The 15,859-nt window shown below is 38.9% G+C and overlaps 1 protein-coding gene across 1 annotated transcript in view; it reads right to left on the bottom strand.

Annotated features, from left to right (window-relative positions):
* LOC132770271 (cilia- and flagella-associated protein 337-like) overlaps positions 1–15,020 on the bottom strand; it is a 43,604-nt gene extending 28,584 nt beyond the window's left edge. The window contains exons 1-6 of the mRNA XM_067466593.1: positions 14,717–15,020; positions 8,367–8,631; positions 6,330–6,383; positions 3,474–3,557; positions 2,860–2,925; positions 1,173–1,403 (exon numbers count right to left, since the gene is read on the bottom strand). Coding sequence (XP_067322694.1) covers positions 1,173–1,403; positions 2,860–2,925; positions 3,474–3,557; positions 6,330–6,383; positions 8,367–8,631; positions 14,717–14,784 — 768 coding nt within the window. The 5' untranslated portion in view covers positions 14,785–15,020. The remainder of the gene's footprint in view (positions 1–1,172; positions 1,404–2,859; positions 2,926–3,473; positions 3,558–6,329; positions 6,384–8,366; positions 8,632–14,716) is intronic.
* Positions 15,021–15,859: the final 839 nt, after the last annotated feature.

Here is a 15,859-nt window from a genome sequence, read left to right as displayed (position 1 = left end):
ACAATAGAGATAAAATATCTCTATAGCTAGATTTACACTGCCATATAACACAGTTCCGAACTGCATTATATGACACTGTACATGCAGCCAAAATAGTTGCAATCATGGCAGTGAATTTGTGTGCTATGAAAACATTTTTAGTAACAGAGGAGTTTAGGAGAATTCATGTTTCTTACCACTATTCTAATGAATGAAGCCATAAAGCTAAATCCAATTTTCAAACCTCAATTAAAGTAGAAGCATTGCATTCAAGGAAGTTTGGTAAGTGAACATACTTGTTTACTCCATTGACATAGTGGGTCTGCCCTAACTGGGAATATTTAAACCACAGATATTAATTATTGAGAAAGCAAGAAGATCTTTTGAAATCTCAGCTTGCATAGAACCTAGGGTGCATCGATATTATAGAATTAATGCAGTTTGAGACTAGTTCAACAGCCATGGCTCAAGGCTATGGAATCATGGAAGGTCTATAGCAGTGGTTCTCAACCTGGGATCCCAGATGTTTTTGGCCTACAACTCCCAGAAATCCCAGCCAGTTTACCAGCTGTTTGGATTTCTTGGAGTTGAAGGCCAAAAACATCTGGGGACCCCAGGTTGAGAACCACTGGTCTATAGCCTTCTCTGCCAAATTGTGGAGATGCCTCACCAAACTGCAAATCCCAGGATTTCATAGCATTGAGCCATAGCAAATAAAGTGCTGTCAAACTGCATTCATTCTATCGTGTAGACCAGGGGTCCTCGAACTTTTTAAACAGAGGGCCAGGTCACAGTCCCACATACTGTTGGAGGGCAAGATTATAATTTGGAAAAAAATTGAATTAATTCCCATGCACATTGTACATATCTTATTTGTAGTGCAAAAAAACCACTTAAAAACAATACAACAATTAACATGAAGAATAATTTTAACAAATATAAATTTATTAGTATTTCAATGGGAAGTGTGGGCCTGCTTTTGGCTGATGAGATAGGATTGTTGTTGTTGTTGTTGTTGTTGTTGTTGTGTGCTTTCAAGTCATTTCAGACTTAGATTGACCCTGAATAAGGGTAAATGACCTTGGGGGGGGCGTATCCGGCCCCCGGGCCTTAGTTTGAGGACCCCTGGTGTAGACTCACCCCTAAAGAATAAACAATTTTGAAATATCTTGCAGAAAAAACAGATGACGTACAAAAACTATCTTGCTTCGTTTTAGCTTGAGCTCTGGTGACCAGAAGGAAATATTTCCATCTTCTCTGGCTGTTATGAGTGTGCTGTCTGACAGTGAGCAAATGCGCAACACAGGTTCTCCATGTGGGATCTCCTTTATCGCCGCTGGAAGCGAGAAGTCAGCCTTTTTCAGACGATTGGAGAATCCGTCCTGTTCAGCATATTCCAGATGCATGTAGGTACAGAAGTCATGCTAGTACAGGAGGAGGGGAAACGGTAATAATTTAAGATATATGCAGAAATTTGTCTTACTACATTCAGTGGAGCTTATTCCTCCAATTAATTGGGAAATAATTTATAGCAAATCTCTTTGATGTTTATGATGATGTGGGTGTTAGACTTAAAAATTATTATAGCCAACACAAATTAAAAGCATACCAAACACTAATTATACATGCCAGTTTGTGTGCTTTAAAATTGTTTCCGATTTATGACAACCCTTTCACAGGTTTTTTTAAAGAGTTGTCAGAAGCCTGAACACCTGAATCATACATATACTGTATACATAATTTGTTTTAACTGTCTATTTTTAAAAGTTGCAATATTTAATTCTATTTTAATGTTTGTATGCTTTTTTACTTTTTGAATTCCATATTTATTTATTTATCATACTTGTATCCTGCCTTTCTCAACCCTGAAGGAAACTCAAGGCAGCCTTGCAAAGGCAACAATTCAATGCTGCATGGATACATCCATCAATGAAATAACAAAAACATTAAAACCATCCAATTAAAACATAATATTAAAACAACAATTAAAATAACATAATCCAGGTCATATTCCAGGGCCAGTCCGGAATACTCTAATAGAATAACTGAAATGGCAAGGCAGAAGCTGAACAACCAGGCCCATGCAAGCCCACTTCCTATCAGAAAAATAAATAAAAATAAAACAAGCTCAGTCTTCTTTGTGAAACACATAATGTGGCTTTACTTACAAATTCTTTTTATATGTTTTATGGAGGAAAGGGGAAGAAGATCGGAGTGATATACAAAGTGACTGGGTATGGAAATCAGTAACACTAGCAATTTGCATAGGAATGAAAAGGTTACCAATTGTAACTACTAGGTCTGGGTAACAACGGAAAAATTTGTTTCTAAAATCGATTCGTTTTTTGGGGGTTTTTGCGTTTCGTTATTTAAAATAATTACAAAATTTTCCTTTTAAAAAGTTTGATATTTACAAAATTTCGTAAATGGTAAAAAAAAACGAATCGATTTCCGAAACAATAACGAATCGATTCGTTAATGGCGGACGCGAGCGCGAAATACGCTAAAAAACCTCCAAAACCTTCTGAAGCTTCCCTCTCCCTCTGTTGTTGACTGTTGGTGTGATATTATAATTTTTTTTCACTAATTAAACCATAAAACTGGCCCAGACATGCGGAAATAATAACGAAACGACCTCAAAACAATAACGAAACGAATACAATATCGAAATACGAAGCATTTACAAAACGTTTTTGAAAATTCGTTTTTTTAAATAATTGCTCCAGAATGGTTCGTTATCGTTTTGTAATTGAAAAAATTAACGAATTATTAACAAATTACGAATTAACGAAACGAAACCGCCCAGCCCTAGTAACTACACTTGCATCTTATTCTAAGCAATTAATCCTTTTACAATATCTTGCCTGGTCTTCCACTTACCCACTTAATTCTGCCAGTTGCAGAATAGTCTATTTTCATGAAAAGTTCTTCTAATTGTTCATCATTCTGTAGAGAAATAAAGTTATAGATAGTAAACATTTTATTTATCTCCTTTCCCAAAGATTTCATGAAGTATCTTTTCTCAAGGACAACATTGTGAGAGGATGGATGGGTTTGGTCAAGGAAATGGGAATGTGTGAACCAAAAATATGGTGGAGAAAGGCTGAATAGGAACTACTTCTGAAACCTGGAAACATTACAGTCAAAATGAATACTTTAGTGTTAAATTAAAACAGAAAATCATGTGAGAATTTACGTTTACAAAATTAATACATTAATCAAACAGTTAATTTCTTAATTGTTCATTTTTTTTAAAAAAAGTTTAACATTATTAGAAATGGTCAATAATAAATTTATCAAAATAATGTCTCTCAAAAATAGTTTTAACAGCTATTTTAAAAAATAATTGCTGAAAATATAAATGGATTAAAGGTAACAAATAATATTCAAATTAATTATTACCAAATGTGGGCATATACTATCGCCTCAACCCTCCTTCCTGTAATCCTGATATTAAGTATTGGTATATGACTTTTACATTGTGGGTTACTTACTACATTCTGTGATCCCATGCATTTCTTGAATATGTGCTTGAAGTTTTCCACATCCAAAGATTTATATCTATTAATTTCAAATTCCTGGAAACAGATAAAGCAACAGAGGAAATACATGCACTTGGCAGGGCTCTGTATTTCAAAGTAAAATCCCATTTGTGTCTGTCAGTTCTTTTGCCCTGAATAGATCTACGATGTATATGCAAAACTACATTTTAAATTCTGAATTGAAAAATAACTTGGGCCCCTGGTGGTGCAGCAGGTTAAATTGCTGAACTTGCTGAATGAAAAGTTGGCGGTTCAAATCCAGGGAGTGAGGTGAACTCCTGCTGTTAGTCCCAGCTTCTGCCAACCTAGCAGTTAAAAACATACAAATGTCAGTAGATCAATAGGTACCACTTTGGCGGGAAGGTAACGGCGCTCCATGCAGTCATGCCGGCCACATGACCTTAGATGTGTCTACAGACAATGTCGGCTCTTTGGCTTAGAAATGGAGATGAGCACCACCCCCCAGAGTCGGACACAACTAGACTTAACGTCAAGGGAAACCTTTACCTTTACTATTGCATTTTCAGCACAAATTAGGTACAGATAGTGCTAGCATATTGGTCAAGTAGTTTCTGTATCACAAGGCAGAAATATTTCACTGTTAGGTTGTCCAGTTTGGGGCTTTATCCTACACTTGTTATTTTAACAGCAGTTGGATGTTCAGCAGTTCGCAAATGACTGTTTAGCTCCATCTCGTCAAAAGCTTCACATGTTGATTTCATCTTGTCTTGCTTAAATTAAAGGCACAGTTGCAGATTAGACCAACTTGGGTGCTTCCCTATTTCAAATAACACAGAACATTTCATGCTGTGTCAGAAGTAGATCCTACTGCATTTAGCCAATGAAGCTGAAAGACATGCCTCTCCTTTGTTATAATCAGAGTCCATTAGTGGATAATAGATATCTTTGAAGCTGGACCCATCAAGTAGTTTAGGGACTTGTGTGTGATCCTAGTATGTTCTTGGACCTTCAGACAACTGTGTGGATTCAATGTTTTCCCTAAAGTCTGATCTCTGGAGGACTTGGGTAAGACCAACAAAGGGTGATAGAGAAACAATAGAGGACAAGGACGTTGGTAGAAATGAAACTAGGATGACATATGCATAAGTCCTGCTTTATAGGTAACAGTTCTCTGTTTGACAGTATCTTCTCTATTTGAACTGCTGTTCAATCCAATTTTGACATAAAGATCTCAGAATGAGGGACAGGGAGGTTGAAGTTCCCCTGAAAGTATCTGGCAACATTGGACCACCAAGATTCCTGTGTAATTGAGCCCCCTCAAGCATTCTCCGTCATTTATGCACCAAATCCTCAAACAGTAAGGATGCATCTGCGCTATAGAATTAATGTAATTTGACACCACTTTAACTGCCATGACTCAATGCTATGGAATGATGGCAGTTGTAGTTTTACAAGGTGTTTAGCCTTCTCTGCCAAATATTACTGGAGTCTCACCAAATGACAACTCCCATGATTCTATAGTAATTCAACAATGTAGATGCACAGTATGAAATATTAAGACAACATTTGTCACTGAGCACTTCCAGGAATAATAAAGTTTGCCTGCAATTCTATTTTATGACAACTTACTCGTGAATAGGCTACTATGAACACATGATAAACATAGCCATTGTGCTTATAAGTCTCCATATTTAAGGATTCTTGGATTATACTTGCCTGCAAGATTAATCACAAACTACCTGCTAAAGCTGAGCCCTATTCTCGACCTTAAAACTAGTTCTGAGAATCCTGAAATAAAGGAACCAGAAAAAGGAAGAGGAGATATTTTGAAGTTCCTTATCGACAGTTAGCAACTGGATAGAAGATAGAACAGTTACACAGATTTATTAGACTTTTATTACATATTTGCATTTCTGAATATAAATCATCACATGCAAACCTGTATCTGCTGTTGCCTTCTTTTTGCACTCTTTTATGGTTCAGTGTAAACAACCATGGCAGGGTTGGTCTTGGTCTGAATACAGATTTTGGGCTCACAGATTCCTGTTATGGGTTCCTTACTATTTAGATAGATCTAAGCAGTTATTGATCCTAGCTTACATAACTTTAAGTATTATTACACTTCTGTCTTGGCAATACTACCAATCTCTCAATCATGTCCATGAAATAAATACAAAAACCCTCTTTTAGTATTTGCTTCCTTCAAACTTAAAATAAATTGAGGTGTAAACCTAACTGCGCAATCAACAAATTGAAGTTAATTCTTGGTGTACTGATCCAAAATCAAAAGTTTCTCTGTAATCAAAATGTTCCCTTAAGTTGCATTTCCTTTTGGTGCTGGAGGAAAGTGCTGAGAGTGCCTTGGACTGCGAGAAGATCCAACCAGTCCATCCTCCAGGAAATAAAGCCCGGCTGCTCACTGGAGGGAAGGATACTAGAGACAAAGTTGAAGTACTTTGGCCACATCATGAGGAGACAGCAAAGCCTAGAGAAGACAATTATGCTGAGGAAAGTGGAAGGCAAAAGGAAGAGGGACCGACCAAGGACAAGATGGATGGGTCAGTCCAGTCACTTCAAGGATGCCACCCATCCATCTTGTCCTTGGTCGGCCCCTCTTCCTTTTGCCTTCCACTTTCCCCAGCATAATTGTCTTCTCTAGGCTTTGCTGTCTCCTCATGATGTGGCCAAAGTACTTCAACTTTGTCTGGTGGTGGTGACGGCCGACAGGGAGCTCTGGCGTGGACTGGTCCATGAAGTCACAAAGAGTCGGAGACGACTGAACGAATGAACAACAACAACAACAAAACATACAGTGGTACATAGGTGCGTTCATTAGGATGGTAATACCTGAAAAGCTGCGTGTATCTTCTGAAGCTGTTCAAGAGTTACTTGCTGCTCAATCTTTCCAAGACAAAAAACAAGATTGAATTGGTTAAAAATAGACTCGTTTTAAAACTTTGAAACACCTGAGGACTGAAAAGTGCTTTCCACCGATGACAACATTTCTTAGCCTGGTTTGTATCAGTTTAGTGGCCTCTTGAATAGATTTCATGATGGAGCTGTCCATCCACCATAAATCTGGCCAATTCTGCTAAAAGCAGCCATAAAAATGGGAGAAAGTGTATCCTTAGAAGGCAGGGACTAAAACAAATAGAAGGAATTAATAGTAATGAATATTAATGTCTAACATTTTGAATAATTACTCCCGCATGCAAACCAAGCTAGAATTTCATATGTATCTTTCTTAAAACTACGTATCAATGGAGTTATATAGACGTCTACTAGGATCAGGAGAGAACATTTCAGGGAATACATGTACCTATTGAATTTATCTGTTGCAAGTGATATGAAATTTCATGAAGAGTTTATAAAATTTGCAATTTTTTTTCATGTGTAGAAGAGAAAAAAAGTGTGATATTTAAGAATTTTGAATCTTGGAGAAAATGGGCCTGATTTGTTTTACAATCCCTATTTGGAAATATTTGGGACAATGGCAGGAATTACTGTATATACTTGAGCATAAGCCTAGTTTTTCAGCCTTCTTTTTAGGCTGAAAAAGCCCCCCTTGGCTTATATTTGGATGAGTGTCCTGGCAGGAAGGTGTGGGCCTGAAAGAAGGTCTTATTTCTGCCCCATGCCTTCCTGCCAGGACCCTCACCTCTCCACACAGCAATCCAGCTCTCCTTCCTTTCCTCCTCTCTCATGCAGCACGCACCTTCCTCCTCTCCCCTCTCAGTACAGCGCATGCCTTCCTCTCCTCCTCTCTCAGCACCAGTCTTTCCCACTTTTCCTTATTCATATACACACAGCAAAATGTATAGTTAAAATTAACTATGGTGATTATTGGAAGGATATGTAAGCACATTTACATTGAAGAAGGTTAGAATAATGATTTAATCAGAGTTGGACAGTCTTATCTTAAATTACAGTTTTATGTAAATATTCAAAAACATTTAAACTACTGATGTAATTGATGTAATTTTATTGATATCTATTTTTATTTTTATTTTTGAAATATACCACCCTCGGCTTATACTTGAGTCAATAAGTTTTCCCATTTTTTTGTGGTAAAATTAGGTGCATCGGCTTATATTCAGGTTGGCTTATACTTGAGTATATATGGTACTGGACCTTCCTGAAGTTATTGGATCAGAAATCCTAATATTCTTTGTCCTTAGCTCTGCTGGTTAAAACTGCTGAATTCTGCAGTCCAGGAATATCTGGAGTATCATGATTTCTTAGTATACAAGGAATTTTTGCTTCATGTTCCTCTATCTATCTATCTATCTATCTATCTATCTATCTCCAAGGCTGTTTTGGGTACCATCCCCATGGCAATTATAATATGTCAAACAATTCAATTTTATAAAAATTGAAAGCAAGGGCTATCTATTTTACTCTAATAGTTTAGGAAAGAAAATAACTTCCAATCAGATATTCTTCCTGCCAGGTTGTTTCCAAGGCATTTTTCCTCATTGGCAATTTGATGCTCATTCTGGACTCTGAGTGTTTGACTGTCACTTAAGTCTTACTTCAGTATTAGCTGTCTCTCGAATACTTGAGGTGAACATGCCACCTTATGAAGTTCAGAGCAAATTGTTTGGTTCACCTGCAGTTGAATCTTCCAACACCTCCTGGTACTCCCTGTCCCATTGTTGTTATTAACTGCCTTCACGTTGACTTCCATTTATGGTGACAATATGTGAAGGTCAACATATCTGCAACAGCCCTGCTCAGGTCTTTCAGTTGCTTCCCATATCATCTATCAATTCAGGCAATTGTCTCACTGTATCTCTTGTTAGGGGCAGCTCTGCTCTATCACGGTCTCTCACCATATTTCATATTTTGAAGCCTGCCATTACCCAGCAAAGGAATCCACCCTACCTTTCCTTTCCATTGTCTTCTTGAGGAATCAACACGATGACGAACACTTCCACTCTCCGATATGTTTTCCATGAGTCCGATGGAATGACTCCTCTGTTGCCCTTTCAGCATTTCTTTCATCAGCCATTCTGGAAGCTGGGGAACCTCCTTCTGACCTTCTGAAACTGGAGATGTGGCTTGCAGCCTGTGGGCTCCTAATGAAGTCTGAGCCCGACGAAACAAAGGATCTGTTGTTGCTTCCGCCTCTCTCAGATCATTCAGAAGGCTGTCAGAGCAGAAAGACCAGAAGGTAGCTATAAAGGTATTACTGCTCTTGTTAATTAATTATTACTTGCTGATGAGAGCAACAGAATCAAGAGAAGCAACGCCAGTTTACTGACCAAGTGGGGCTAGAGCAGGCATGGGGAACCTGTTCTAACCAGTTGTTAGGAATTGTGGGAGTTGACGTCCAAAACACCTGGAGGGCTGAAGTTTGCCCATGCCTGGGTTAGAGTTTATTGACAAGGCTTAGCAATAAATCCATCTCAGAAATGTAGTCCATGTAATTTTCAGTCCCCGTGTTATAAAGCAAAAAGAATCTGGGGCATAAAAAATGCTAATATTCGCAAAGTAATTGCAGGGGATCATCACAAAATGTGTGTTGGGAGAGGATCTGCATTGCTCCGCTGTGGACATTTTCTCTATCAGACTATAGTGAGAGTTTTTCTGTGACTGTGATATGAAGAAGAGCCATATTTCTACTTATTATAATTTTTCAGTACCATGCATTAGAAAAAGTTAAACATTCACATATTCCAGTGAAACAATAAATATAGCTGAATGGCTAGTCCCTTGCTTTTCCTACTCCAAGAAAGAACATTTGTCCCAGACATTTGCAGCTTTGCCTTTTGTGGATTTGATTATTCAGAGGTTTTATCAAGATATTTCTTCTAGGAATCTCCAATGGGATTCTATGGTTAACTTCTAGCTGACAATGACCATAGAGTTGTGTTGAAAGACCTAAGATGCCTACAGGTATGTTGTCTCAATTAAAATTGTTTTTCTAAAACAGATTTTTCATTTTCCTATGGAGTTTGTGCTCCTAATCCCAGCACATATGGAAGTCTTCTTTGTTAAAGAATTTTGCTCCCAGAGAAGCCACTGAAATCCACAAGCATGTGGACAATTTCAACAGTGAGAAAACCATGAAAATGCACAAAATCTGGCTACCATTATTTTAAAAAACTCTAAAATCATAATAGTAAATAAAGAACAACACTAAAAACAGGGGAGTTTCAGACAAGAAACAATCAGGGCCAGATAATCACCTCACAACAAAGGATTCCCCCAGGCAGTAAAAAGCCAGACCTTGAAACTTCTAGGTCATTAAATGCTAATCAAGGTGGCCAAATGCAACATTCACACCCATCTCAAGCAGATGGGTGTGAATGCCTGGTCATTCCACAGATACATAAACTTCCTAGTTTCCAACTATGCTGGTACAGCTGTACCAGAAGCTCCCACTTTCTTTGCCTTGTATTAAGTGTTTGCTTGGGATTCTGCAGAAGGGTGGCTTCCTGTTAAAGTTTGCAGTTATAGGGCAGGCCCCCTGTCAATCATCGTTAAGTTTGGTTCCGCCCCATGTTCAGGACAATTGAGAAGGGAAAGGAACCATTTTCAGTCAGTCTCAGCAAAGGAAGTCAATGTACAGGATGTGTACAGACTTTCTCCTGTACAAAGGCTTCAACCCTTAAGACTTCCCGGGGGAGAACAGTCTTAAGAGCATCTAAAGATTCCCAAAGGTTCCCAGGGAAACAGTCTTACAGCTCCAAGGAATTTCGGAGGGAATAACAGCTTTAAACATCAAGAACTCCAGCTGAAGTGACTACAGGCCTACTGGAAGGTCCATTCGGTTTTGAGATGCAGTTCAGCCCGGTAGTGGATCCACATCAGTTGGGTTTAGGATCACAGTTAGCCTGGGAGATGTTTGGAAAGGGATTTTCCTTTAGAGTAAAGTAACAGAAGCCACCAGTTGCATAAAAGCCTGGAAGTATTTGTTTAACCTTTTGAAGACAAAAGAAGTTTCTGTTGATTGTTCACCAATAAAGACTTTGTTATATTTCACAAGCTCTCCAAAGACTGTTTATGGTGAAAATCCTGATAACTTCTCTTCGGGCCCCCTGGCTTCCCACTGGGCTAAAGTTGCACATCCTGTTTTAAAAGCAATTTGTTTCAAGCCCAGCGCGCGACAGAACACCAACAGACCTCACAACCTCTGAAGATGCCTGGCATAGTTGCAGAAGAAATGTCAGGAGGGGATGCTTCTGGAACATGGCCATACAGCCTGGAAAACTCACAACAACCCTATTTTCCCACAAACTCCCCACCAATGGTGTTATCTTTCTGCAGTGATAGGATTGTGTACCATTTTTGTTAGGATTTAAATTCCAGTAGTACTTGCATTGACAAGTAGATAAGTCAACCCAGGTTTTTTGGATTGATTTTTTTTTAACTAAAATTTCTGTACTAATACATGAGCATATAAAGTATACAGCTACTGAGAGTAAAAAAAAAGATGTTTCCCCCCTTTAATCTTTTTATTTATATATATTTTATTCTCCAGTCATGGAAACCCTTTCGGTGACCTTGGGCAAGTAAAATGCTCTCAGCCCCTGAAAACCCTTTGATAGGTTCCCTTTAAGGTTGCCATAAGTTGTAAACCATTTGAAAGCACATCACAACCAATTTGTTATTTTATGAATGGGGACATAGACATTTAGAAAGACAGTAGAGGCTAATAGAAAAAAAAATCAGTGTGTGAACCCATCATTAGTCCTTTAGGCACATGGAACCATAGAATGATAGAGTAGCTCTCCGGGTAGCTGTCCAGAATCTTTTAGATTCTTAGAGAAGGAGATTCACTAGCTCTCCAGGCAATTGGTTCCACTGTTGAACCATGTTTACTAATGCTTTGATGAGGCTAATATCCTGATCTGGTGCAATTCTACTGCATTATTCAAGTAATTATAAGCATTGGGAGAGTCCTGAAGTGAGTAGGAAAGAAAAGAATGGAAACTACATCTTTCCTCTTTGTTACTGGACCTCTAGCCAAGAAGAGGCTTGAAGCAATTGTAATGAATCCTTGATCATCCAGGCTTAAAGATTATTTAAATTATAGTAGCACATACCCACTATGGTTTCATTCATTATCTTCTGTATTCTTCTTAGAAATACAAGGCAGCTTTCTGGCTGGAGGCCAAAACAAAGTCAAACAGATTTGCAAATACATGATGCATAAAAGCTTTGGTTACTGTTTTCATGTTATGTTTACAGCTAAACGTTGCTGGGCTACAGGTAATACTCTGGACTAATTCAAGCCTTCGTGCTGTGAAATGATGCTCCATAATAGTGCTATGGGAGAAATTATTATTTTGGTATGCTGATCGGTAGAGAAACTCATATATCAATGTTCGTCACCCTAATGTCCTCCAGCTGTGTGGATTACAATTCCCATTATCCTTAGCCAATATACAGTTTTCTATGACAATAATAATTTCTGGTAAAATAAGTTATCACAGAAATTTCGGCAAAGTGTGTCTTGGACAGACCATTGACAAGAAATCTATGAAAACTGGGGATACATCTGCACTGTAGAATTAATGCAGTTTGACAGCGCTTTAATTGCCGTGGCTCAGTGCAAAGGAATCATGGGGGTGTAGTTTTACAAGTCCTTTTGTGAGGCCCTGTAGAACCAAGAAGAGAGGACAGGTGTGCAGGCAAGAGAAGCATCACTCGCCTGCAGGCCCACCCCCTTTCCAGCTATGGGGTTTCATTTTGTTGTCAGTCAAGTTAAGTAGCTGGAATTGTTTTCAACGCGTAATAAACACACCACCCTCATTTTTAAAAAAAATCCAAAAAGTGATTAAAAATGTGACTCAGTGAAATAAGGTAAAGCAATTGTAAAATATCTTTAGCCTGGGTGATGAAAACTGCTTGAAGTTCTTAAAGTGACAAAATCTGTTGAAAGGGAGATGTTAGCACATCCCAATATTTGACGTTCTTGCAAATAATCCTGGAATGTAATTGTTCTAACAAAAGGCTGAGCGAAGGAAGATAGATGCTTTTGAACTGTGGTGCTGGAGGAACATTCTGAGAGTGCCTTGGATCGCAAGAAGATCCAACCAGTCCATACTTCAGGAAATAAAGCCCAACTGCTCACTGGAGGGAAGGATATTAGAAGCAAAGATGAAGTACTTGGCCGCATAATGAGAAGACAGGAAAGCTTGCAGAAGACAATGATACTGGGGAAATTGGAATGAAAAAGGAAGAGGGACCGACCAAAGGCAAGGTGGATGGATGGTATCCTTGAAGTGACTGGCTTGACTCTGAAGGAGCTGTAGGTGGCCACGGCCAACAGGGAGCTCTGGCATGGGCTGGTCCATGAAGTCACAAAGAGTCAGAAGCAATTGAACAAATAAACAACAACAAAGGCACCATGGTGGTACAGCAGGTTAAACCACTAAGCTGCAGAACTTGCTGGTCAGAAGGTCAGTGGTTTGAATCCATGGACAGGGTGAGCTCCTGTTGTTAGCCTCAGCTTCTGCCAACCTAGCCATTCAAAAACATGCAAATGGGAATAGATCAATAGGTACTGCCTCAGCAGGAAGGTAACGGCACTCCATGCAGTCATGCTGACCACATTACCTTGGAGGCGTCTACTGACAACGCCAGCTTTTCAGCTTCGAAATGGAGATGAGCACTACCAGAATCAGACTTGCCTAGACTTAATATCAAGGGGAAACCTTTACTTTTCTAACAGAAGGGAGCATCCTGAATTAGAGAACCCACTGAACTCCTAATTTGCTGGGTTGGAAACCAAGGCTGATAGTAATTCTATTCAAGAGACTCCACTAGGCCTGCTCCTCCATTCCTGAATTTCATACAAGGAGACAACAAAGTCCTCTTCATGGAGACCCTCTCAAATTATAGGTAACTTTAGAGGATTTCCTGATCATAGTGTGGAATTTCCATCACATTATGAGCAGGATGATGAAGCTGGTTTTGCTGTGAGAACTCAACACATGTTAGAAAAACACTTAGTTTGCTTAGAAACACTTCAAAGCGTAAAATATAACTCAAAACAGAAAGAACTCTTTTTGGAAGAACTGTCGCAATTTGTTAGGTGATGATTTGGATCAATACAGCTTTATTGACAATGTTATTGGGACAGTGAATCTGCTCTGGCTCACAGTTCAGAATTTAAAGCAGAGGTTCCCAACTTTTTTTTGACCAGGGATCACTTTGACCAGGGACTACTCTCCAACATTAGTACCAAAAGGGTAACAAACCAGTTTTGGTCAACTTTAGATTCAGTTTGGTTATTTGGGGTACTGATTCAAAAAATTGCATTGGGTAGACCACATCAGCTCTAGTTTCTGATACAGAACGTATGCCATCCAATAATCGCCATTTGCTTGCCCACAGAAAACTGTTTTTAATAAGCCCCGGCACTATAAGAGAGTTTTGCAAGACCAGCCACTCTTGCTCCAAGAGTGTAGTAACGTTGAGACGGCAGACCATATTTTAGTTCTTGAGGACCACTGATGGTCCACTAACCACAGGTTGGGAACCACTGCTTTAAAGGATCTATCCAAAATGCAGAGTTTGTTTTGGAGATAGGATTCAGTACCTTGGATAGAGCTTTTAAAATCTGGAGTAAAACCTGGAGCAGATTGACATCTTGACTGAATCCACCTTTTGAGGAAATGCTATACGATCCACTCAAACGCTGTTTAAAGGATTGCTAGCATGATTAGGGAAATATTGAAAAAGTGCAGTTCAGTTTCTTTGCAGTTGCCCCAGCAAAGCATTAATCCTTTTATTCTTAAGTTTCTCCTAACTTTTCCTAAAACAGCTTCAACTTTTTCCTATCTTAACCTCACCCATGAAACCAATTCAAGATTGTCTCCCTTGTTGGCCAATACTCAGAGGATAAAGCTAATTATAATCCACACCACGTTCCCAACCAAGCAAAGCAAGCTGAGCAAACAAAACAAAACAAAAATGTGTTTTATCACAGAAAGAATGGACACAAATGAGGTATACGTGCTGAAAGGACTGCAGTGGGAAACTGCTAGGCAAAGACACTGAATGCCTGGCATAGAAAATGACCATTCATTATAATTAAAAATAGCCACTTTGGTTCCTTGACAACAGGAAATGGCTTTCAAACAATACAGATCAGCAGTCACTCTTGGCTTCACACAGCAATTACATTCCCTGCATTATTAATTTTACAGCCAGCAATATATCTGTGCTTGTTTTCAAAAAGAGAGACATCTCTGCTCTTGTCCCATTTCTCCCCTGCTTACCTGCTCAGTGTGGATGTTTCTAACTTCCCTGAAGCAGAAACTGGTCGTGCTTTTCTCCTCAACAGCATAATGCTACAAATACACTTGACACTCCAGTTCCAAGCTACTCAGTTCTGCTCTGCATTCCCTGGTCCCTTAGGTGGCAGCTTGTGGCCACTTGGCTCCAAGGAAAGTAAAATATTAGGTAGGTTGCTCTGTTTGGAGTGTGCCGTCGCTCCAATCACGGCACCTCCCTCAAGTTCCAAAGCAAACACAGAGAAAGCAAACTAGAAGGTGCAGCATCCCCAGGTGTCTCCTAAAGATCAATGTCATTGTAGAAGCAAGGAAAGTTTTGGGGGGAGAAATCCATCGAGGCTACTATTCATGAGTAACAAGGGATTTTGGATTGCATATATATCTCAAGGACACATGCAGCCTTAGGTATTAGGAGGCAGATGCCTAGCAAATGCATGCTGCATACAGCCAAATGTCAGGTATACAAGATGTTCTGGCAATCCTTAATAAGGTTTTACTTGAGATTTTTGAGAACTTAATAGCATTGCAGCTTTTAAATTTTCCCTTGAGGCTATTTTCTCTTTACAGGCAGTTTCAAAGTTACGAATAGGGTTTGTTCTTAGCCTATATTTTTATGAAAGTCAGAACAGGTAGATTTTTATGTGCAACTCCAGCTGTGTGTGTGTAATTTTGGATAGCCTAGGGAAGAGTTAACAGCTCTGTGGTGTTTGTTTTGCTGCTTGTGCCCGTTCAAAAGATTTCACCTCACTGTTTGTCCCTGTAAGAATTGGATTTTGAAAAATTTGGAAACAAAGATTGGTGCTAAAGCTTCAATGGAGATACCGTTTCCCCATGATGACTCTTTTGGGAGGGAATTTCCTTTTGAAGGGGTATATCTTTCTCACTTCCTGTTGTCTCACCCTTGTTCTTAACTATGAGTGGTTTCAAAGTCAAATGTTTGTAACTTAAGTTCTGGGAGTTGAAGTCTAAAACACCTGGAGGGCTGAAGTTTGTCCATACCTAGTCTAACAGCTGCATTTAGAGAAAACTAATCATACTTTGCCCTCAAAATTATTTTTATCACATGCATATGAAATTATTTAGTTAGTTGATAAAAACCATTTAACACAAAATCCATACTTTCTTTAA

The sequence above is a fragment of the Anolis sagrei genome, chromosome 3 (genome assembly GCF_037176765.1).
Source record: "Anolis sagrei isolate rAnoSag1 chromosome 3, rAnoSag1.mat, whole genome shotgun sequence".
NCBI lineage: Eukaryota > Metazoa > Chordata > Lepidosauria > Squamata > Dactyloidae > Anolis > Anolis sagrei.
Note: the sequence above shows the minus strand (reverse complement) of the source record. Positions and strands in the feature narration are given on the sequence as shown.